The sequence below is a fragment of the Gopherus evgoodei genome, chromosome 4 (assembly GCF_007399415.2).
Source record: "Gopherus evgoodei ecotype Sinaloan lineage chromosome 4, rGopEvg1_v1.p, whole genome shotgun sequence".
Lineage (NCBI taxonomy): Eukaryota > Metazoa > Chordata > Testudines > Testudinidae > Gopherus > Gopherus evgoodei.
Window position 1 is genome coordinate 42,176,535 of NC_044325.1, and position 25,880 is coordinate 42,202,414.

At 43.3% G+C, this 25,880-nt stretch overlaps 1 protein-coding gene across 26 annotated transcripts in view; it reads right to left on the bottom strand.

Annotated features, from left to right (window-relative positions):
- Positions 1 to 25,880, bottom strand: part of NRXN3 (neurexin 3) — a 1,499,321-nt gene that overhangs the window by 904,272 nt on the left and 569,169 nt on the right. For 22 of the 26 annotated variants that reach the window (XR_003999959.1, XM_030559000.1, XM_030559017.1 and 19 more), the window contains one exon: positions 21,178 to 21,204. The exons of the other annotated variants lie outside the window; for them this stretch is intronic. Coding sequence is in view for 21 of the 22 variants with exons in the window: in XM_030559000.1 (XP_030414860.1) it covers positions 21,178 to 21,204 (27 nt within the window). In the remaining variant the exon portion in view is untranslated. The remainder of the gene's footprint in view (positions 1 to 21,177; positions 21,205 to 25,880) is intronic. 26 annotated transcript variants of the gene reach the window in all.

The following is a 25,880-nucleotide window of genomic DNA, read 5'->3' on the forward strand; positions in this document are numbered from 1 at the left end:
AACATACACAGTGAGAAGGAGCACTAAGCAACCACAGCTGGAGAATTCTACAGAGTAAAGCTCTCCAAGAATTCAGACGTTAAAGAAAAACAACAGTCCTCTCCTTTACCCAAAAAAGAAAAAAACCCATAATAACCCGCTGCGATTTTGCGTATAATTTGCTCTTTTATATTCCAAAGCCACTGCCTTCTGACTTGGCTTTTGTGTGTTCAGATCAAAGCAGCGGCTGCCAGAGCATTGCCATTGTTTGGGGTTATTTACAGAAGGGCACAGAACAATTGTTCTCAAGATATGGGAGGGCTCCAAGACAAACAGGTTGAGACAGCCCCAAGTGAATTTGGAAGCCAGCCTTTCCTCTCCCGCCATATGGGGCATATACAGTTCAGAAATGCAGTATCTACATATTTTCCTTCCAACCGTTTATTTTAAAAATACTACAGTATTCTATACTAATGACCATGTGACTCTCCCATCCTCCAATACTTACACTGCCTCCCCCTTCATTTCAGGATCTAGTTAAAAATGGATCTCTCTGCATTTAAAATATTTAAATTGACTTCCTCCAGGTGCAGCCTCTCTTTCTCTCCTCCCCTGACAGCTACTTTTACTTATTTAACACTAGCCTCCTCTCTTCCACCTCACAATCTGGTCACTGTTGGTGCAAGAGCCTTCTCCTCTGCAGCACTTTCCTGCAGCTTTTCACCTAGCTAACATGCCATTTCTTTTCAAGTCTCATCTGGAAATACATTTTTATTCCTTTGACTAGCATGCATCTTAATGTCTTTTCCTAACACTATTAGGCCCACTCCTTTGGAGTTTGCTAGGAGCTTTGCCTTTTGCTTTAGTAAGAAGCAGGATCACACCCACATCATGGTGGTGGTATTACAATCGGAAAAACAATTTCAGATGTGATTTTATGAATGAGATGTAAGATAAAGTTAAGATGCTACAAAATACACCACAGTAATCAAGTCAATAATATAAAAATGTGTGCAATAATTACTGAGCCTATTTCAAAACACTTAAAGAAATAAATCTTTGTGCCATCTAAACAAATTACAAAATGAGAATTAATGTTATGCAATGTTTAATGGGCATATGCCAGAGAATGTCCTGTCGGCTTCATGCTAGTTGCCCAGGAGACCAACAGGAAGCACATGCTACAAGGCTCCCTGAAGAGAAGAAGAAAAGCATGTGGACAGTTTGGATAGACCTTTTATTTAGAGTGCAAAGTCCTAGGTTCATCTGGTGAGTGTAGTGAAGAGCTAGAGTTTTAATTTAAGGCTCAGTTGTCCCTAACATGGAGCGATTAACAAATAGGTTTTGCTGCAGATTTCACTGCTGCAAGGACATGGGGATTAGCATCTCCAATTTTCAATATAAGAAAAAGAAACCTACTTTATTTATGGGTGTGATTACTGTTTAGAGTTCTACTTAATTGTAGTTTGCCATGGCATATACGTAAGTGTTGGTTCTTACAGAGATTTATCTTACTGATATTCTTACACACCTGGCTCAGATTCCTTTTTTATTCTTGCATGTATTTAAAAAAAAAAACAAAAAAACTTTTGCTAGATTCTGTAAATAAATGTATTTACTGAAAATAATTTTTCCTCTACCCAATGGAGCCTGCATTATTTAAAATTACTGGATGTTAAGCATATAACATTGGTCCCAATCCTACATAGTTTTGCTTCCATGCATAATGCTTACAATCATGAGCAATCCAATTAATGTTAATGGGCCTATTCAAGGTTGTAAACAAGGTGCTTGGGACTAAGTCTTTTTTTAAGAGTGGATCTATAATTTGTCATACTGCTCAATGATATGTTACATACACGTATTGTTGTCAATGTTTTCCTATTGGAAATATTTGTAAATATATGTAATTCTTGGAAAAACAGTAAACCATTAGTCCATATTTCAAACATGAAGCAATTCTTTTGCTCATTTATGAGCAGAATATTGTATACTTCTTTAATCTTCATAAATATTCCCAGCTTTTCCTTCCCATTTTATGTTTCTTCGCACTGATGTTAAATTCAGTTTATATTTGCTATGTTTTGTGTTACTGATTGCAATTGTTGTAGTCATCAAGTAACAGAAGCTATTGTATCCAAATAACTACACACACTATTGCACATGCATTGCTGAATATATGTGATCAATACTGAATTTTGCAAAAATTGTACTGACATACATACAGGAGCTAAGTCTCCTGGCATAATTCCACTGAAGTCAAAAGAGTTATGCCTGTAGAGATTCTGGCCCTGAGTGTTTCCTAAAACACTGCATCTTACAACAGCATTTATTATTACAATGTTTTGGGCAATAAATGAGTTTTTAATACTTTCACTCTCTAGCACCTTCAGTCTAAAGATCTTAGATGCTTTAAAGACATTCATTAATGCAAACTATCAAATCTTCCTGGGAAGCAAGTGACTATTATTATCCACACTTTACAGTCAGAGAAGCTGAGATAAAGATGGATAAGCGACTCACACAAAATACTGCTGTAGAGTACTTTGGGATTGTTACTATCTTGGGGCTGCTCCGGAGTTATAGATTTGAGAGAAATCCATCTCCAAGTTCAGTGAAAAGACTATAGCAACATCACTTTCTGAGATCAACCAGGCATTTCTTAAAAGTTATTCACAGAGGGCAAAATTCACTAGTACTGCTTCAGCTCTGTGATGGGGGTATGGGCAATTGAGGCTGTTCAGTGGCTCTGTGCCATCTCTCATTAGATCAATGGAGAGAGGTTGGAGGGGTTGTTTCGAGATGGAGACCACAGCATCTATAACTATGCTGATCCAATGGGGATTTCCTGATAAAGAGTTCTGCCGGGGGTCATCTAGCCCTGCAGAGATCATGTCAAATAGGCACAATGGTAAAAATACTGGTGACAGCCTATGGCTGGTGTGCACCAGGGTTCCCATTGCTGCTAACATCAGTGGGACTGATCTGCCAGGAGCAAAAGTTGAAAGTGTGTCATATCCTCCTGTTGTTCGTGCCCTCACTTAGACTGTAAGCACTTCAGAGTAAGGACTCAGTCTTTATTTGGCTGATAGAGATCTGTCACTGCATGTATAGAGACACCACAGTCATTAGCAGGCATCAAAATGAGGTGTTTATGCATCAAAAGCACAAGCACACAGCACTAAAGCTACAGGAGTAACTCCCATTGCTGTTTGTATGTAAGGAAGAGGTTTTATCATCACTGGGGCTAGCCACTGGAGGGAGATGTGGTCACATGAACATTTCTATAGCGCTATGTAAGTAATTAATGGTAATAATTTTGATCTTGATGTGAGACAAAGGTTTGGGTTGGTTCTTTGACCCATGCCAGTCACTCAGCACCCATGTACATATTCTGGGCAAAATTATGCTCTCTCTTCTGTAAGCGTGCAGGGCCCTGACTCAGCAGAGCTGATGCAGTTCTGTTGCGGAAAGTGGGGCAGGAGTTAGGGACCACATCTGGGGTGTCGACGGCCTCTGCCCACCACTGATCTCTGATCCAGGAGGGGACCTCCTCAACACTCCATGGTAAACAGCAGTTTGGGGTGTGGGTCAGCCCATGAAGAAGCAGGATAGGGACAAGTAGACCAGCTCTATCCACTATAATCCTCATTGGGATCTCCTATTGGAGCCATGCTCTCACTGGAGCTGTGGTGCTGAAGTGGTTCCAGCAGCAGTGCAGAAGTACCGCTTCACCACAGCATTTTTAAATGAAAGCTCAGAATGTGAAGACTACTGTAGAATGCTGCAAATATTGTGGCTTCACCCATCAGCTCAAACCCATGATTTCTTTCTGCCCTTCACATTGTAGGTGATCAGTACATCAAAAGAAAACAGGCTCTGTGCTATTTTTTTTAGTTCTTTGTGAAGTACAAAGAAGTCCTAAAAGACTGCTTTTCTTCAGCTTTACAAATTCGGATCGCATCTACCCTGTTTTTCCTGTAAGACTCCATGAGAGACTAGAAAACTAGCAGGATCATGATCTCACAGGTACCATAAAAGTGAAACCTGAGCAATTGAGAAAGGGAATGATTTTTATTCAGGCTGTTTAAAATTCTTGTCTGTTGTTGCAAACAATTTTAGCCAAACACAAAAAGTTGGAAGAAAAAGGTTTTCTGCTCAAGAATCAAAACCCCTGGCCCATTAGTTAAGAACTGAGACAGCTTCCAATCTGCTTCTCTGAGTAATCCAAGGAGATCTCCAGGAAAAATAAGACTTGATGTTCATATGTAAAAGTAAGCAGAGGAAGGAGAAACACCCTTTCAGCTGTCTTTACCCATCAGAAAGAAGAGAGGGGAAAAAAAAGCTCCTATTCTCTGCACTGAATCTAGGTCTCTTCACTGACACACTCTGGAGCAGTGAGCCTCCAGTGGAGCTGCAGAAAGACAATTCCTACAGTCAATGAGTGCTCCAGGGGTCCCCATTAAGAGTGGATTCTCACCATGGAGGGGTGGGTGGGTTGCAGAACTGCACTACAGCTCCTGTTACATTAGATTTTCTATGTGGGCAACATGCATCCCTCCAGCCTGCCTACTCCTTTCCTAGCCTTGCCACTCCCCTACACAGACCCCACAATGTGTGGGGGAGAGCTGCATGGGGCTAAGGGGAGATGGTGCCACAGAGGCCGTTTAGCCCCTTTCCACAAGGGAAGAGGAGATCTGTGTACCTGAGCTGATGGCTGAAATTATTCTGTCTTTAGCAATAGTGTTCAATACAACACAACTGCTACAATCTAACCTGTTGACAGGGCACCTATCACACAGCAGCTAAGCACAGAACTACAAATCCGAAGTTCCAATCATAACCATCAGTTAAAGAACCAGCCACATCAAACACACCATCGGCAAATCCAGCAATCTGACACAGACAGAAATACAGTGAGCAACATGGCTCACCTACCCTCAAAATCCTAAATAATACCAAGAGATGCTGGGAAATGAATGGATGAGGACACAAAGATAAAGGGCCTCAGATGGTTAAGAACAGGACAACTGAAACAGAGGGGATGTGCAGCCTGCCCTGCAAGCAGCCAGCTCAGACTTCAGCAGGAAGGATTTTATAACCAAGGGTCCTTGATTGAGAAAGCCTGGCCTGTGGCTTAATTCTGCCTGAATCTAAGGACCCCAGATCCATTTTCTTATCATCTGCAAGCTTTTCTAAATTTACCTTATCACAATAATGAAAATACCAAGATCTGAACTTTCCCAGAGTTCTGGGGTTTTGGTTTGGCCCTGTCTCTACATTTGCTGTTGGAGAAACATATACCTTATAGCCTGTTGCTTTTCCACACCACTTCTACTAGTGGAAGCTGACCCCAATGTGTGGTTGTAATGCTGGAGAGATCCTTTCCAAATTCTTATTCAGGATTATAGAACAACCAGTGAAGGGAGCCGCCTTACAGAATCCATCTAGGTTTCACACTGAGTCAGTGGAGGCTGGGACAAGATTTGAAGAGTTTATTTAGGGCTGAACATATATCTGTAGTGCAGACACAATTAATAACCTCAAATAAATTAGTTAGTCTCTAAGGTGCCACAAGTACTTCTGTTCTTTTTTCTTAATAGTATATAGATCTAGCTTTTAAGTCTGAGAGCCCTAATTTAAAGTGTAGCTCTGTTTTGAAAAGTGACTGTGTATTTCCTGGCTGTCCAGTATGTAGCTCACATGCTTCCGAAAGATTCTGAGTTGTAAACACACAGGCCTTGTCTACACTAGCAAACTTTGGAGCCCGTTGTTCACCCCAATGCAGCTCCACAGAAGTGAAATTAGAAGACATGATGGTTTAAAATGCTTGAGCCCTATCTGCACGGTTGCTTCCACCACTGCTAAAACTGGTGGAGCTGCACTGGTGGCAAACGACTGCTACAATGTTGGCTAGTGTAAGCACAGCCACTGCAAGAGCTGTGGTCTGTAAGTGAAGGATAGAGAACCAGGCAGTAGCTTAAACTCATTAATTTGGGTTCATTTGAAGCAAATGAATTGAGAGCCTCCCTGCCTCCTGAAGCCAGTTAATCTGTCAAGGCATTGTGTGCAAGTCATCTGAGAAAGAGTGCTCCATCAATTTCTTCATATTCTTCTTCACTGAGGCAGGTCTAATCACCGGAAGGGAGTAATGCCATGGCCTGTGAGACTCCATGAATTTGGCCCAACATGTTGTAGTTACACATAATGCTAATCTCACTACAGGAAAATAAGAATACAATATTCTTAGCCAGAGAGGTCCCACAGGTATTCATCCGCTCCTTGACCCAGGCCCCAACTTTTAAAAAATTCACTTTCCCTTAGCAGTGGAGAAGGGCAAAAGGCAAAATTCTTGATTTTTCAGAAGTGCTGAGTGTCCAAAACTCTTAATGAAGTCAATAGGGGTTGAGGTTGCTTAGCACCTCTGAAAGTCAGGACCAAAAGCAGAGCAGAATTTTGACTACTTAGCAGTACAGTCCCAGCAATTCAGAGGAAGGGAGGACTTCTTTATAGCATACAAATAATTGCCAACATTGGGACACTACAAAAAGGGACCCACTGGAGACAGACACACACCCTTTATCTCTATCTAAACAGATGATTAGAAGAACTATTTGGAGGGACAGAGTGGGAAAATGAATGGATATCAGCAAAATGTGTTTGGGCAGCCACCGCCAAGCTTTAATATGTGGAGTTTAATCCTGGAAAGATATAGTGACACCTAAATGGCTTGTTAACCTGATTTTTACTGTTAATAGACACACAGAATGACAGCATTGTTACAGACAGGCAGAGGCTGAAAACATGCAAAGGCCCCCTTTTCTCGGCTGTCAGCAGTGTCTGAATGCAGAACTTTCAGCATCACAGCACAAACTTTAATTGCTTGAGCAAAAGCATTAACTGTTAGGTGGCACCAGTAGCTAACTACTATCTTCCGTTGGACTGACCATTTGTCAGGGATACAACACGTGTTGCAAGGATATTACATAAGTTTCCTTTCCCTACATAGCAGCGCCAATGCACCTCAAGCCTAACCTTCAGCACTTTCCAGTTCAGGGCTCTCTGACACAGCTCTGTCAATGCACTTCCATTTCCCTCTTCCCTGGCTTCCACAAAGACCCCTGTAAATACCTCCAAGCATTCTGTAACATTTAACGAAAGAAAAAACCCACACACATCCAAAAAAACCATTAAATTAGGTTTGAATAAAGACTGGGAGTGGATGGGCCATTACACAAAGTAAAACTATTTTCCCATACTTATCTCCCTTCCCCCCACACACAGTTCCTTATATCTCCTTGTCAAGTGCTGGAAATGGGCCATTTTCATTACCACTACAAACAGTTATTTTTCTCTCCTGCTTATAATGTGTATGGTAACACCCATTGTTTCATGTTCCTTGTGTGTGTGTGTATATATATATATCTTCCTTCTGTATTTTCCACTACATGCATCCGATGAAGTGAGCTGTATCCCACAAAAGCTTATGCTACAATAAATTTGTTAGTTTCTAAGGTGCCACAAGTACTCCTGGTTTTTTTGCGGATACAGACTAACACGGCTACTACTCTGAAACCAAAAACCTTTGTAGGCTTCTTTGTATGGCTCACTAGAAGAACCAAGGATCACTGATCTGAAAAGCCTCCCAAATCTCCCCCTGCACCACTAGGTGGTGTTCAGATGCTTCAATGATGGGAGGAGGAGGCAAAGCTCAGTGTCTGGACTGGCAAGCCATGGGGGGCAGCCTGCCGGTTAATGTGAAGGGGCAAGCAGGCAGCTTTTGGTGGCATGCCTGCAGGAGGTCCGCTGGTCCCACGGCTTCGGCAGTAATTTGGCAGCAGGGACGCCAATAGCCCGGCACTGGCGGACCTCCTGCAGGCATGCCGCCGAATCCATGTGACCAGCGGATCGCCTGCAGGCATGCGGCTTAAAGCCACCTGCCTGCTGTGCTTGGGGTGGCAAAAAACACAGAGCCGCCCCTGACCTTGAGGGGGCCTGTCATAACTGTCCTACTCAGATCTGAACCTTAGAGTTCAGAACATGAGAAGCTAGCATGAAACCCCCAAACTTAATTATCTGCTTGGATCTGATATCGCTGCCACCAGCCAGAAAAATTCCAGTGTCTGGCTCACTCTGGTCTCCCCAAAACCTTACCTGGGGAACCCCAAGACTCAGATGCCCTGAGTCTCATCACAAAGGGAAATAACCCACTTCCCTTCTCCCTCTTTACCTCCTCCCAGATTTCCCCACCCTGGGGACCCTAGGATACTCCCTGCTTCAAGTCTTTGAAACACAAGTACCAAGAGATCTAATCTCTCTCCCCCTCACCCACAGAGTATGCAAAGTCAGGCTTAGTAAATCTAACACAAAGAGATTTTCCCCCTCCCTTCGTTTCTTAGCCTTAACCAGTGAAAAGCACTCAAACAGGTCTTAAAAAGAAAGCTTTATATAAAAAGAAAGAAAAAGACATAAAATGGTCTCTGTATCAAGGTGACAATACACAGGGTCAATTGCTTAAAAGAAAAAATGAATAAACAGCCTTATCCAAAAATAATACAATTTAAAACATTCCGGCAACTACACACATGTAAATACAAAAAAAACAATAGAAACCTATTGTCTTACTATCCTTGTACTTACAACTTGGAAACAGAAGATTAGAAAGCCTGGAGATTCCTGTGGTCACTCTCAGGGCCCAGAAAGAGAACAGACCAAGAACAAAGGACTCACACTCAAAACTTCCCTCCACCCAGATTTGAAAAAGTCTTGTTTCCTGATTGGTCCTCTGGTCAGGTGTTGTTTGTTACCCCTTTCCAGGTGAAAGAGACATTAACCCTTAGCTATCTGTTTATGACAGGGCCATTTAGAGATCTGGGGGCAAAAATCTGTCTGGGGATTGGTCCTGCTTTGAGCAGGGGGTTGGACTAGATGACCTCCTGAGGTCCCTTTCAACCCTGATATTCTATAACCCACAGTATGAACAGTGCAGGAAAAGAGTTCTAAAGTATAGTGGAAAACAATATTTCTTGCTGACTTTGTTCTGAATGGCAATGATGATTTAAGAAATACATAGCTCCCTTCACCCACAAGGACCCCACAACATAGAACAGCACAACACAGTGAGTAAAATTGCCAGGGTCTATGGGCTACACTGCATGGAGGTGACATATTCCCATTCCTTTGTGGCATGACAACATACAATTAAACATGGCTGGAGGCAACAGCAGCCATTGTTCCCACAGCAAACAAGGCAACCAGGGCCTATGCTTCCCACATTGTGGCATCAATGCTGAGATAATCCTATTTTTGGACATGGTCTGTATAGGATGGGAGATCTCAAGAATGTGGCAGAAAGTGATGCTGGCAATTCCACAGCTGGTGCTCCTCCCATTGTGAAAGGGGAGTGCTGAACTCCTGGAATTTCCATCTTTAACTTGAGATGTAAATCCAATATCCTGTTACTTGTGGGTGTGGCACATTTTTCACAAACAGGAATTTGGATTATAGTGCCCTGGCCCAATTGCCGTTTGGGTAACTGTATCCTGCCTACCTAAAATTCTACCTACAATTTACTTAGATTGGGTTTCCTCCTGCCTTTCTTGTACTAAACTGTCAGTCAAGGTTGCTATGTGTTGTTCAACTGATGTCCTGTTCCACAATAACGTGGCTCCATTTCAGTGGCAGAGGAAGTGATTCATGTGTCTATGACTATTAAGAACTCCTGCAAAGCCCTTGCCTCACACCCACTGTGCACCTGACAAGATACACCTTACAAGACTATTGAAAAACACTTGAATGATATATAGTGTTTTATTTGAGAAACAGCATGTGGTCATGTTGTTAAAAAGTGTAATACGGTCCATAATTACAGGGAACAGAGTGTTTGAGTGTTTACTCTTTGAGTGTTTACTATTAAGCGCACTAAACATGCTAACATTTTAATTTTTGTTGGTGGTGTTTTATGGAATTCTCTGCATTTTGTTGCATTTTTTAGGGATAAAAAATTCCATAATCTTGAATTATACCACACATCCCTGGAATGCTCTGTGTTGCATAAATTATGCAAACCTGTCCCGCTGGGTACAAATTTTGTCTACCAAAAACCCTGCGAGCCAGGCGCAATGCCTTCAATGGTGCAAATGAATGAACACTGAATGAGGTAGGGCTCTTACAGTCCTTTATTAGTTAGTAGACAAAGACTGGACAAGGTAGTGAGGTTAATGATGTTTATTCCTCTCTGGATTATATCTGAGCATTAAAGGAATGGTACAAAATGGGTTTATGGCTATTCCAAACTATTACAATAGAAAAAATAATGTATATGTGCCATCAGTGCCCTTGACTGGAATCAATCAGCATTTCAACTGTGTGTCATATACCCTATACTTCTCACAGGTACCAGAAATTCTTCTTCAGTTCAGGCAAAAAGGATCTGCTTTTTAATACAGCAAGAGGATTCGAGTACTATCTCCACTGCCAGCAGGCAGTTCCAAGCACCCATGGTATGCAACATTATGATAGATGTGACATCCTAAGCAGCCATAGATTTGTTATAATATTTCAATCCTTTTAGCAGTTTTCCCCTTATGTAGTTACAGAGATGTTGCAAGATCTGTAGAGGTGGGACTATGGAGAGAAGGCCTGCCATTGGCACTCATTGACCAGCCAGCTTAACTTCAGTACCCAGAAAGATAATGGAGCAAATAATTAAGCAATCAATTTGCAAACACTTAGAAGATCATAAGTAACAGTCAGCATGGATTTGTCAAGAACAAATAGTGTCAAACCAACTGTAATGGGGTCTGCACCTCTTTCTCATGAGTGCCCCCTTTCCTGCAATCACAATTCTATTGAGCGGGTCCTCAATGACTCAGCTCTCTGTTTGAGCCACATTCACAGTCCCCCATTTCGGGTTATACAGTCTCAGGTTCTTTTCCCAGTCCTGGTATGGAGCCATATCTCTAAGGATTCTTCCCAGAGGCCCTGCCTTCTTAAGCAACCCAATTGGGGCCCAACTCCATACCCGCAGCTGGTGTTCTTTCACTGGGCTTAGTCCGCAACCAGACCATTTGGGACTACTTCTGTGTCCTCACCTAGTCAGGCCAGCTTCTGGGCTCAGTCCCCTGGGGCTCAGCCTGCCTACACTGATCTGTCCACAGTCCTGATGCTCATCCAGCCAGCCAGTCTTTGGCAGTCTTCCTTGGGCTCAGTGCTGCCTGCAATGAGCTGTTCATGGTCCTACCAGCCAGGCAGGCACGCAGTCCGGACCATTCCCATTCCCCTCCGCCCCCCACCCCCTACAGCTCCAGGCAGGAACTGAATTTTCTGCTCTGCTGCTTGCCTTTTATATGGCCCTTCTGGCCCTTGTTGGTCGCTCCAGCAACCCCTCTGATTGGTTGCTTCTCTGTAGTCACTCTAGGCTGCCTGGAGGACTCCTCCACTACTCTATTCTGCAGCAAGATGACACAGGGGCCTAGTACATCCCATCACACCAAGCTAATAGCTTTTTTTGACTAGATAATAACCCTTGTGGATAGGGAAAAGCAGTAGACATGTTTTAGTAAGGCTTTTTATACTGTCTCACATGACCTTCTCATAAACAAATAGGGAAATACAACCTAGATGGATCTACTATAAGGTGGGTGCATAACTGGTTGGAAAACTATTCCCAGAGAATAGTTATCAGTAGTTCACAGTCAAACTGGAAGGGCATTTCAAGTGGGGTCCCACAGGGATTAGTTCTAGGTCAGTTCTGTTCAATATCTTCACCAATGATTTAGATAAGTGCATACTGATTACAGCGATGAAGTTTACGAGCAATACCAAGCTGGGAGGTGTTTCAAGTGCTTTGGAGGGCAGGATTAAAATTCAAAATGATCTGGACAAACTGGAGAAATGGTGTGAAGTAAATAGGATAAAATTCAATAAGGACAAATGCAAAGTACTCCACTTAGGAAGGAACAATCAGTTGCATACATACAAAATGGGAAATGACTGACTAGGAAGGAATACTGCAGAAAGGGATCGGGGGTCACAGTGGATCACAAGTTAAATATGAGTCTATAGTGAAACACTGTTGCAAAAAAAGCAAACATCGTTCTGGGATGCATTAGCTGGAGTGTTGTAAGCAAGACACAGGAAGTAATTCTTCTGCTCTATTCCACCCTGATTAGGTCTCAGCTGGTATACTGTGTCCAGTTTTGGGTGCCACATTTCAGGAAAGATGTGGACAAACTGGAGAGAGTCCAGAGAAGAGCAACAAAAATGATTAAAGGTCTAGAAAACATGACCTATGAGGGAAAATAGAAAAAACTGGGTTTGTTTAGTCTGAAGAGAAGACTGAAGGGGGACATGCTAACAGTTTTCAAGCACATTGAAGGCTGTTACAATGAGGAGGGAGGAAAATTGTTCTCATTACCCTCTGAGGGTAGGACAAGAAGCAATGGGCTTAACTTGCAGAAAGGGAGGTTTAGGTTGTACACTAGGACAAACTTCTGGTCAGAGTTGTTAAGCACTGGAATAGGGAGGTTGTGAAAACTCCATCATCTTAGACCTGTCAGAGATGTTCTAGATAATACTTAGTCCTGCCATGAGTGCAGGGGACTGGACTAGATGACTTCTTGAGGTCCCTTCCAGTCCTATGATTCTATGATTTTGACAGACGTTGATAGCAGTCAATAGCAGTACTGGCCATAGTTCCTCTACACCTTGCCCAGTTTGAATAATGTTTTGAATTATTTAAAATAAGCTTCTCCTTATGGAAGGAAGAACAGCTGACATACTGGTCAGAAAGATGTCAGCATGCTAACAGGTTCTTAATAGGCAATTAAACGTGAACCCATGCTTATTCTAAGTATCTCTTGTGGTAACAGTTAATTAGCATAATAATATCCCTGTTTTGTTTCATGCTTACTGATGGTTCTGTTCATTCAGGAGAGAACAGAAATTGTAATTTATCCCCTTGGATTCTGGAAATAATTATAAATGTACAAGTGATTTGACCCCTGTTCATGATCAGGCCTGGGTGCTGTGAAATCCACTGAGAGGAAAAAGCTATTTTGCCATAATGAAGTGTTCACAGATGACTGTTTAACATCATAGCCACTGAGTGAGTAGCAATTTCATTGGGAAAATGACTCTAGGATTTTACTTAGGCCTCCTTACTTTCCACATTCAGAATGAAAATATTTTCAGTGTATTGCACTTTCTGCTGGCTAGAACAATGGGGTAGGGAAATATAATGAACCTTCACTGCTGATCAAAAATTTCTGCAGCAAGTCAACAGGATTCCTTGTGGTGTCATAGGTTTTCCTGAGGATTTTCATGACTGTGCCAGCAGGATATGGGAAATATGCCCAAGACAGATCTTTCAGGGGGTGACACGTAAGAAAAATGATTATTCCTAGGAGGGGGAATTTTTCAGTGGAGATAGTACTGGTGAGAGGTTATTATTAAAGTCGTTTCTCCACAGAAGAGCATGGGCAGAGGCAGTGCAAGCTTCCTCCACACACCACACAACAACATGCCTCACCCTGACCCAAAGGGACTTTGGGAAAGAGGGAGGTCGCTCTGTATGGCCCATTCAGACGTTGGCCTCTCTCATTAGACTGCTAACAAGTGGGCAAATTAATAGCAACCGTGATTCAGATACTTGTCTCACTGGAAAAACTCTAGGTATTTCTAAGGTGTTCCCTACTATGACCTCTGCAAGCAAACTCACAGGCCGCCCTCACAACTCATTTCAGAGGCTTCTGATCAACTGACCTAGAATGTTTTTAATGCAAGCTTCCATCCTCCCTCTGCCACCACAGCTCACCAGCTCTTCTTTGCTCCTTGATGGACATTTTCTAGAAGCAGAACTGTCTATCAGACAGGCTAGCCTTGCAATGCAAAGAACAGGCAGGATGGTGGGCTGTGGTGACAGTTACAGTGCAGGCCACTAGTAAGACAGGCTAGTTGTTGCTCCAAGACTGCCAAGAGTGAGAAGAGTGAGTGAGAAGTGTCTCCCAGGATCTTTTCACTTCTCTGAATATTGACCAGCATCTGTGCTCTCAGAAGCTGCTATTTGGATTTTAATATTGTCAATAAGTTAACGAGTTCTCCCTTTTGATGTCTTTATCCAAGAATCAGTACATTGGCACCGCTTGCAAACAGCTGGCTTCCTGATCCATCCATCGGTATATCAGGTCTCCAAGACTCACAGTGCCTTGAAAGAAAGACAGGAAATGAAACAAGAGAGAAATAGCCCTCTGATCATTGCCTGCTCGGCAGAATTTGAAGCTGTCCAAGAGGAGCCAAAGGCTTCATTATAACTGCAGAATAACAGAGGTGTTGCTTTTTCAGACCCCCAGTGTGATGTCCTCAGACTCTGATGGAATACAGCTGCTTTCTCAGGTAAATGCAACTGATCACAGCTGATCTGAGGGAAAGGCTGGGATGTGGACATACGTGAATAATGTGGCCAAAGAACTGAAAAGCAAAGTTTAGGAGCCTCTTTCCTCCACATCCCCGCCCCTTTCCACTTCTTCCAGTCAGACTGACTGAAATCCTGCAATCATTGCCGTGGGAAGGTAAGCAGGTCAGCCCACTTTTCCTAGAAAAATGTAGTAAGGCAAAGACTGTGCCCTAATGACTGATGGATAAGGTGAAACAAAGTCAGCCAACCACCTGGTAAAACTCATATCCAAGGCTCACAGAACCATTATATGACTCTGGAATCAGCCCCTCTCATCTTCCACCCCTTTCCAATGTATGCCAGGCATCATCCACCACATCTTTCTGGCTGTTTTTTGGTATGTGGGGGATCTATCCATCTATCTATGTAGGTGCTACTCTGGCACCCAGAACCCCAGCAGTTGATTAAAGTGCTGTAATTAATATTTAGTGATGAAATACTAGTTTTCTATGCTGGTTTTAATATTTTATTTGGCTATCTTGTCTTCATGCCCTCCCAAACTATTTTTATCTTTAGTTACACTCTCAGGCAGGGCTCTGAGTCTGCAGAGTCTTAGATTTTTATAAAGATAAATATATTAAACTGCACTCAGATTTCCAAAGGTGGCAGAGGACTTCAGAAAACCAGAGAGTGTTAATAAAACAAGGAAGATGACAAGTGTGTTGTGTAGACTGCCCAATGTGTTTCCAAGGAGTGATGAATGTCAGATAGTCAAAAGGGTGCATTCCATCTGGGTCACAACCCTATAATGCAGTGTACAAAGGGACTGAGGGGGACTATATTCTAAACAGTGCTGTCTTTTAAAAACAAGTGACTTTAGAAAACCCACTGAACCCTCTTCCTCAGCTCTGGAACTGACAGACCAGAACTGAAGCCTTTCTAAAGAGGAAAACAATACTACCTTGAGGGCTATCAATCAACCTCTGTTAACCAAGTCTGGGCTAACTGGAATTTGGTAAATCAAGGCTATACCAGAGGTTTTTTTAGATCAGATTTAAGGCCTCCAGGACATTAAGTGACATGGGGCCTTTGTACTATGGCAAAAAATGCATTATAATGTCACTGCTTTTTCTGACTTTACATATCAGTCTTTTGTCCTTTATTGTTTAGTATTAAATCTTACTCCCAAGGGATGAAACAACAATGAACTATGCCCCTAAAATGAATTATACCACAGCAGTACTTCAGTCTTCTCAGTCCTTGCAGTACTGGGGTAATTAAATTAACCGCTAAAGCCTTCATTTGTTAAGAGTTCTGCATCCAGTAATACAAACCACTATGGCCTCCTCACCAGGTACTCTGGGTTCAGAACTGCTGAAATCGCTGTGATCTGCCCCAGAATTTATTGCAAAGCGCAGCTTTCAGGGTGGTGAGGCGTGCTCGGTGCTGATTAGTGTCTATTCTGTTTTTTTTTTAATCATGCTTAGTCTCATTAGAAAATGCCCTCCTTGGGCTGCTCCTTATCGAAATTAAATACATGCATAAACACCCTCTTCTTCCCCCCACACTACATCATGTTTTTCCAATGTTTATGTCAATTTTCTGCTCATGAAAGTGCAGGGTTGATAGGACTGAAAATCCTCCCCATATCGACAGAACGGGTACAGCTAAGATGGTGGCAGAACAGTCTTCCTGCACACAGAACCCACTGCCTTACTCCTGCCCTGGAGGGCCCCAGAGAGGAGTCCAGTCTCCAAAGGCCATGCAAACTTGGTCATCTCTGTTGAGACTGCCAACTGTGGGCTTTATCACATGGATAACTGTCTGCTTTTATCTAGACTGAGGCCAATACATCACCTCACACAGGCCACCAAACAGCCTTCAGATGGTAATGGCTTTCAGTCACTACATACCTGGGCGGGATTCAAATTAGCAAGTCAGAGCCAAAAGGCTCCACATCCTGTTACCTTGTCACAGAGGAATTTTTCATTTAAACCTGGAATGCTATCAGAGGATGGCAGAAAGAATCTCTTTTTAACATGACCTCTGAAGAAGGTACCATTCAAAAATACAGCTTCCTTCCTGCCTTCCTTCCCACACTGCAATGGCAGCCTTGGGCTGAACTGGCACTTGAATACATGACTTCCAGCCCAAAGGTGAGAATGCTATCAGCTAAGCTATTCAGACACTAAAGCTCCTAAAAGTAGCTGCAATGTTACAGTACAACATGCTAATGACATTATTATTTCTCAGTCTGTGTTAGCATTAATTTCCTCCTGGATTACATTAAATTGGCATTAGGAGATACTAACATCACAAATATGATGGGGACATCTAATCATATCACCTCATTTTACAGATAATATTTTCTTGTTAGTGCATTATTAAGCTTTTATTAAAATGACGGCAGATTCTCTAAGAAAATAGAGAAAGGCTCGTAGTGTTACAATGTTTTGATTAGATTTGGGTTAGCATGGTTGCATATTTGTTTATGATAATGCAGTGAGAGAAAAGCTCTTAACATCTCCCAGAGATTCATATATCACAGGCTCCTGCTTTATGTTGCTACATTGGTGCTTAACAAAATTAAACTTCAACATTATGGAAAATGGAATTTAACAGGGCACTAAATACAACACAGTCTGCAGCTGGAAGGGGAGATCTGGCCTCATGTCTTAGCTATCTGCTATTGTCTGAGGTAGCTCCACAATTAACGGGACTCCTAGCAAGGAACCAACTGTGAGGCCCCCTAAGAAACACAGGGTCTCCTAGTAGCAACTGAGCTATGAGATCTGTCCCTCCCCTCTGTTCCTGCTACTTGAAATGGAAGAAAAAGTAGGCTCATAGGCTGCTGAGACTTCAAGACCCACACAAATAAATGGGCCCTTGGGAAATGACTTGCTTTGCATGTTCTAGTTAGACGTGAAGGCCTCACTATGAAATGTTGAGAGAGAACCCAGCAGTGTTCCTTGGATCAAAGACGACTACTGTCTCAAAATTATTGCCTCCTATGTTGGTAACACCTCCCTCCTTGTCTGTGATCAGAGACACAATGTGGGAAGGTGGGAGATATGTAAATGAGGCCAGGAAATAGGAAGCAAAAAATAATCCAGAAATGTCACTAACATGAGGACTTCTGCACCCTATACTCCAAAAGCTACTATACCTGAAATATACGCAGTGCCAATCCTGAGGCTTCAGCTTGACTAGACACTGAAGACTACACCCCTAAGAATGAGAGATGACCACCGAAAAAGAGATGCAGAATGGAACGATTAGAGCACACTGGAGAGGTAAAGAAATACTGGATAGCATGGCACAATAGATGAAGAACACTATAAGGGCTTTCCTACCTTCCTCATAGGTATATTGGCCACTTCAGGAGGCTGGATACAAGAGGAGATGGACAAAAGAGCTGTCCCCCTTGGGAAAATCCTGTGTTCTTATGTTCAAAGTTCAGTCCCCCTTCATTTTAAAAAAAGTTTGTGTTTGTACAAGCAGAAACATTTGACAGGCAGGGATCTCTCCTTCAAAGAGACAACACAATTGTTCCATCTGTTAGGTCTGTGCTGAGAAATCACCCTACACAGCTTCAAACTCTCATCTGAGAAACCGATTCTCATCTTGCTTTCATTGGTGTAACACTACAGACTTTAATTGAATTACCCCTGATTTAAGTGAGATAAGCATCAGACACTTTAGACTTCAGACTTTGCCAGTGGAGGTCTTTCCAAGAGTGAAGCGAGGGAGTGTTTTTTAAAGTAAAATAGATACATGAAAAGAAGAACATGCCCCTATAAAACAGGATACCAGATCAGTTATCCCACCCTACAATTTGGAGGTATGAAAGGGATGAGGAATGAAGCAGAGCAGGAAAAATGGAGTGGTGGAGGGCAGAACATGACATCATCAGGAAATGTGAACAACCCACAGATGCAGCAAAGTAGCACAAAAGCTCCCCCAACCCAAAACCATCCTTCAATGAACAGAAAGAGCAATGAGAATCAAAGTCCTTACCTGTCACTGCATGCTGGAAGCCTTGGAGGCAGCATGAGCTGCAGTGCTGTCTGTGACCATGCTAGTAGGATATCCAGGCCACATCACTTTTACTATTCCATGGGATCTCCCAACCACAGCTCTGTTTGCTTTTAAAACACAATTCAGGTCTCCTGTGTTCGGTTAGCAATGGTGACTGCATAATCTGAGGCCCCTCAACTGGAAAGGAAGCTTATTTCTTGAGCTCACTCACCCTTAAACCCCTCTCCTCACCTCAACACACATGCATGTCCTCCTGACCTCTGAAATGTTACCCTGAATCCAAGGAGGGATTCAGGCTACACACCCAGAATATTAATCAACCTAGGAGACCCACACCTGGGAGACCCACAGCCATATCTGTAACTCCCCATGCACAAATAAATCACCAGCCTCCTACAAGGATGAGATTTTGCTTTTGCTGTTGCCTACACAAATTGAACTTAGACATAGAACAGGGATATACAGTTTCCCCACTAGTCAGCTCCCGTATGGTTCCCTTCCAGTAATTGGGACATACAGACAGCCTGAGTCTTTCTGCCATGCCAGCGGTGCAGCAAAGGTTTGAAAAAAACAAAAAGGACGAAGAAGAAAAAACCCCACAAAGCTGAAAATCATAAAAACTAAAGTGGGAAAATACAAGTTGTTTTAAAAATAAATAAATAAAATCTTTGCCAGAAGAACATATTTAAATATGCAAAAGTCTAGACTATTAAAAATTCATGAAAGCAAAATGATTTAAAGAGATGCTGACGCTGGTGGGGAAACTGACACTAACCGCTTGTCTGATTTCTTTTGTCTTTTTTTCTCTCTTTCCTTTTTTATTACTACTAAAGGACATTAATTTGGCTGAAAACAGAATCTTTGTTTCCTCCTCTTGCTGCTGATTCCACACCTGAAGACAGAGCCCTTTCTGGGTGACACTGTAGGAACCAGCTGTTCTCAAATAGGGGTGTGGCTGGGGAGGACATCAGATGCTACCTCTGAGACCAGTGCTCAGAGGGCACACTAATAATGAGCATGGAACAAGTTTCTGGATGGATGGGGGGAATAAATAGCAAGGAGCATGGAAAGTCTTGGGAAACAAAAGATCCCATTTTTATGCAAATGTCCTTAGTAGTGCTGGACAGAAACTGGCAATCTCATTTTGCAGCGATTCAGGGAATATTTTTCCTGGCCTGGTTTTGCACCCCTTGAATACAATATTCAAACTAACCTAAAAGCTCAAAAGGAAATTCAGACAAAGGCTCCATGTTCCTCCTGCTTTCAGATCCATGGAGCCAGTCAGTTCCACATGGCACTGCATAGCATACTGAGGATACTAGCCAGCCCACATCCTGCACACATCTCTGTGCACTCCTGCTCCATTGCAGACTGACATGTGAGGGAGTTGTCAGTTACCAGGAGAAGAAACAGGTGTGCCATCTGCTCAGGTGTATATCATCCCCTGCTACATCTGCACACTTCCCCTTGGTTTGAGCCAATACCATATGTGAAACAATCAAATGTTGTACAGTTTCCATCATTGCACCTGCACAGAGAGTCCCAACTGAAGGGAAAGTAGCAAAGGGAATGATTCCCAGAGAGAATGTGCCATTGCTGCTGCTGGCTGTTGTTTCATTGCTGGCTGCAAACTACTTGTTGGCTCCAGAGGACAGAGTCTCAGGCGGTGCCTCCTGGCGCAGCTCCTGGTGCTGTTAGAAAACTCAGCCTGAATGAAGTGACCCTACATAACTTGCTCCTTTCCTGGCCTCCCACTAGCTTGGATTGGACAGACTATATAGGTCAAAGGATAAAGCCAACAGAGTTTAGAAAAACCCAGCAAGCCAGGTTTGCCTTCTTGTCTTCTGGTACCTCTAGAGCAACTTGTTCAGCATTCCATAAACCCCCCTGCATGGACACAGCACAGAAGGGCCACCAGTTCAGAAAGGAATTTTGTTTTAATCAGAGATGATTGGCTCCAAAATCCAGATCCATGTTTTGTGGCCTGAGGCCCATACTTATTTCAACAAGTTCTAAACTCATGATTTTTGAAACATAGCAGGAAAGGCTCTCTCTGTTGCACTACAGAGTTTCTGTCTGGGATGTGGTCTTTAATGATTACTCTTTATGACATTCCTAAGCCCCTTTCTGTCTTACACAGACTGAAAGGGATCCAGAGTTAGTCCCTCAGATGGAATTTGTCACAGAAGTCTAGCTGGTGAGGTGACCTGCAGGCGATTCTCATAAGAGTCTCAGATGCTACCCCAATGCTAAGGGCTTCTCCTCCCACCTCAAAAGCCCACCAGCCCCCTTAAAAATGGTATTGAAGAAATATCAGATTAAGCAGCCACCACTGTGTCCTGAACACGTTTTATTATAGGGGTGTTTTTCAGGTAGTGGAGAAGTGTATACAGTACCTGTTGTTACCTTTACGTGTTCTCTAAATATCTCTGAAGGCATTTCCCAAAAGACAACAGGTTACCCCTGAAACACATTTTCAGCTCATCCCAATGCCCAGGTGCTTTTCTGCAAAGCCATGAAATAACAGTTCATCTCCTCCTGAGAGAAACCTCACATAACACATTTGCACACAATCACCACGAATCCTTCCCTCCTCCCCCAGCCCCAGATCCCACCCTATCTTTGATTTTTGTATTTAAAAAACGAATAAGAAAGGGAAAAAAGAAAGAAAGAAAGAAACATAGCTTATAAACTAGCAAAGGAAATAAAGTTAATTTATTTTTTTAATATATAGAGAACAAAATGAAACTTGAGGGAAAACTTACTGGCGTTACAGTTTATCCTGATACAGTCTAGATGGGGAAAAATAAATGAAAGATGAAATTGCATCCTTCAAGGTAACAGCTGCAGACATCCAAAAACAATCAGTCCACCCTTCCGGGGACAGACACACGCAAAGAGATGTGGCCATTTTATATTTATATACAGTCTGTACAAGCTCAGGCATGGATGTATATGTACAGTATATTCTACTGAAATATCAGATACATATGCATATATATATATACACATACACACCCGTGTATATATATATATACACACATTTGTAAAGAGAGATATACCTATATACATATATATCCACATATTGACACAGAAAGTTCTTTTCTTTTTAAGGAAGCCTATACAACTAAGATTATCTACTGCTTCAGACCATGAACTGATATTAATTAAAAGGAAAAAAATTGACAAGTAATTAAAGCACAAAATAATCTTCCTCAAAATGAAAGTCATACCCCAAAGTCCTTTCTATTTTTTGAAACTCTCTGCAATTTCTCTGAGAAGCTTAACGTTTAAAGACAACCTTTACATTTGGTTTCATTTGAATTAATTAATAATTATTGCATAAATATACCACCTGTCCAACACAGTATACCTGTAAAATCAGTCTATTGACGTTGGTTGGTGCAATATTTAACCCTTTCCACCTCTCCCCAGGACAGACCCTCTCTCACTCCCCTTAATGTTAGCCCAGATTGTTTTGAAAAAATGTGCACAGGTGCATTTGCCACTGTCCATTCAAGCGAGGAAAGGGTTAATATATCCCTCAGCTGTGTCCTATCATAAAATGGCCACTTGCAAACGGCTAACCGCACGAACACCCAGCCCAGATTTCAGCTACTTTTTGGGAGGTTGGGGTGATTTTTTTGATTGGTTGGGAGAGGGTTTTGTTGTTGGTTTTTTGGGGGGTGTTTTTTTTTTGGGGGGGAAAGGGGGGTTCAAAGATGCCCAGCTCAGCCAGCTCCTCAGAACCCAGTCTTGTCTTGCTGCCTGAATGTTAGTACTGAATGAGACACCTGTAACATTCAGGCAGAAGATGAAATAGGCAGTGAAGTGGCAGACCTCAGAATCTTTGACAGCCCTGCCTGCTTCACTCAGGGGTTCCACACGGGAGGAAGGAGGAAAAGGAGCATAGGAAAAAAGGAGGAAAGAAAAAGAAACAAAGGGATACAGAATTCTGTTTGTTCGCGCTAATCAACAGTAACAGAGAAAACAAATGGTGTTTGATGGTCTGAACCAGAGAACTTCTGAGCACCTGCTGCTTCCACTTAACTTACTAGAAACGGCAAGTACTCAGCCCTTCTCAGGATGAGGCCCTGGGGAGGCTGGTTTGATCCTTGGGGTTGTGAACATCCCCCCACTGGAATGCCCCAACGTGAGCATGGAGTTAATGCATCACCACAGTACCAGGCGTCTTTGACCATCCTGGTCTTCTCTCATAAACCCTAGGTTAAGGATCATAGTCTCTGAGTTCTGGCCATCCTGACTGGATATCCTGGAGGAGAGCCTCTGTCAGGTAACCGCAGCCTTGCCCAGCACAGCTGTTTGTCTGTATCATGGGGATGTGGCCCAGCAGCAGCAGATATACAGAAAGTGAGAGGAGAGACTGAAAAGAACATAGAGGGGGAGGGAGCTAAATTGGCTGCACATCAGGGTGAAAAGCTTTTACTCCAAAGGGTGTAATAAGGACAATTCTTTCAGTAGTAGAAACAAACTGCAACTTTAAAAAATAAAAAGGAGGGGACTGAAGGAAAAGAATCAGTTTCTATAAATAAAGAAGGGGTGGAAGTGATTAGGGATAGACCAATCAGAAGCAGCAGTGCCAGAGAGAGTCTGTTCTCAAGCAGAACTTCTCTTGAGAAAATCTGGGGTTGGTTTTGTGTGATTAGGTTTGTCATGTGTCGTCAACCGCAACAGAAAAGTGGGAGCAAACAGCCCTGGAGCAATTGGTACGATCACCATACAGCGGTAGCTATATCCCTTATGGGAGGGGTGAGGGAAGCCATCTAAAATATATAAGAAACCAGCTGTCTTTTCCTCTCTGACCAGAGAGAGAGAGAGAGAGAGAGAGAGAGAGAGAGAGAGATTGTGTGGCTGAACGGGAGAGAGAGATAGACCAAGCACAAGTGGTATGGCTAGATCAGTATAGGGGTTTACTAGGGACAAAGTCACAAATGGTCAGTATAGAGAAATATGTCAGGGTTCTGAACAACAATAATCAAACTGGGAAACTAAAAAGTCAGTGGAAAATATGATCAATTTGCCTGGAGAATTCTTGCTTCATTATACAGAGGGTTTGAATGTTTCCACATGTTCCAAAGTATTTTTTTCAGAGTGAGCTGCTGTATGGGGGTGCAGGACCAGTGCTTTGTGAGCGAGACAAATACACTCCCTGTTTTGTCTGGTAGGGTTTTTAATGTACAAGAAGATACCAAGCAACTTAGTGATCTGCTAAAATGACCTGGATTTTGTGGGAGGCTAGATTCCCAGGCTCTGAGAACACGAGAGCACTGACTGATCCCTTCTCCCCTTCCCACCCAAAAATGACAACCAGCCAGGGCACTGTCTTCCAATACCAATGGTCACCCTACAGGAGATCTTCCATGGGAAGCGATCGCATTGGAGGGATTCTAAATCTGCTGAAGGTCTTATGAACCATCTATTTATTTGTACCGACCTTCGGAGATGTTTAAGATTCACCCATGACTGGATTTTATCACCCCATGATACCAGTGACATGTGAGCTACTGAAACTGCAGATGTTCAGTACCTTTCAAAATCAGGCCCAAGCTGTTTAAAGTTGGGCAGCAAAAAAGAGAGGCACCTAAAAATCAATGTCTACTGCAAAAACTTAGGATCAACTCTTTATTTCCTGCCCCAGAGCACCACTTTTGGCCTTAGCCTACTGTAGTAGAAAGGATTAAGCCATCAGTGAATGAAACTATTTTTCTCCCCATTATACCAAGCTTCAAAAGGATGTAAATGGCTCTTTAAATCAGAGCAACACTGTGAAACCAATGCACTCCCAGGTTGTTGTGGGGTAGAAGGTACATATTAAGGTACAGATCCAGGTAGTCAAAGCAAGATCAGCTGAGGAGCTTGGCAGTAATTAAAGAAACCTCCTGGGATTCCCACATGTTCATATTGGTACAGTAAGGCTTTTGGTAATCCTTGCTGAGGGTTCTCAACACTGTAATTGGGTTTTACTAATGGGATTTGCTTTATTTCAGTCTGGCTGAATTCCTGACTCAAAGCGGTTTTCTGTTCCTTTGCATTTAAAGGTGAACATGGCCAGAATAGCTGTAGATCTAGTTAGTAACTGTTAGGTTTAGTCAATGAATGAGCTGTCTGGACGGTAGAGGGCAAAGCCAAAGTGCCATGTCTATGAGAGTGGGGGAGGAGTGGGAAGAGCCAGTCCAGAGACCTTCCTTCATTTATTCCTACTGTAAATCAGGAGCTCCTCATCAACAGCTCAGGAGATAGAATCTCCTAGCACTGGATTTTCAGGAGCATGTTCCCTGGGCACAGGTAGGACTGGCGCTAGGGGTTTTAGCGCCCTAGGCGCACGGCAATTTCGCCGCCCGGCGCGCTGGTCCCGCGGCTCCGGTGGAGCTGCCGCAGTCGTGCCTGCGGGCGGTCCACCGGAGCCACGTGAGCAGCCGACCATCCGCAGCCACGACTGCGGCAGCTCCACCAGAGCCGTCTGCTGCCCACCAATAATCCTGGTGCCCTAGGCGATTGCCTAGGCCGCCTAAATGCAAGTGCCAGCCCTGGGCACAGGTCTAGGGGTTCCTCTGCACACAGAAGGTTAATGGCGCTAGTGCAATAGGATAAAGTTAAAGGCAGCATTGAAATGTAGTTTAAGGGAAACACGAGTATGCATAGACTGAGCGTGGTGTGCAGAAGTTGTAGAAAGGAAGCAAGTACAGGAAACAGAGCAGCGGGAATGAAGGGTTCTGACACCAGAAATAACCTATTTAAGTGGTAGAGGCTGAATTCATCCCTGGAGTCATTCCACCTATGTTTCTGAAATTACACCAGGTTTCTCATGGCCCTGTTTATCTGCAGGACACAGTTGTTGTGTATATCTGCCCCATCACCCTGGTGTCCTCCACCTACACACTCATTGAAAGTTTTGCTGCTTTAGGCAGGGCTGCCCAGAGGGGAGGGAGCAAGTGGGGCAATTTGCCCCAGGCTCTGGGCCCCGCAGGGGCCCCCACAAAAGTTTTTCGGGGGCCTTGGAGTGGGGTCCTTCCCTCGCTCCAGGGACCCCGGAAAATTCTTGCGGGGCCCGGGCCCCCAGAACTTCTTCCGCTCTGGGTCTTTGGTGGCAGGAGGTCCTTCTGCTCCAGGGCGGAAGGACCCCCCCACCGCCGAATTACCACTGAAGTGGGACCCGCCACCAAAGTGCTGAGTCTTTGGCGGTAATTCAGCAGTGGGGGGTCCCTGCTGCGGGTCTTTGGGGCACTTTGGCGGCAGGTCCTAGAGCAGAAGGACCCTCTGCTGCCGAATTACCACCGAAGTGGGGGCCCCCCACTGCCGAAGACCCCAGGCTCCCTGAATCCTCTGGGCAGCCCTGGCTTCAGGTAGCCCCTTCTTCAGTTAGGTATGGGTGATGTGTAACAATCAGGATCTTCTGGAAACTATGCGTGTCTGAGTTTCTCAGCATCTGTCTTTGTGAGGTGTGTAT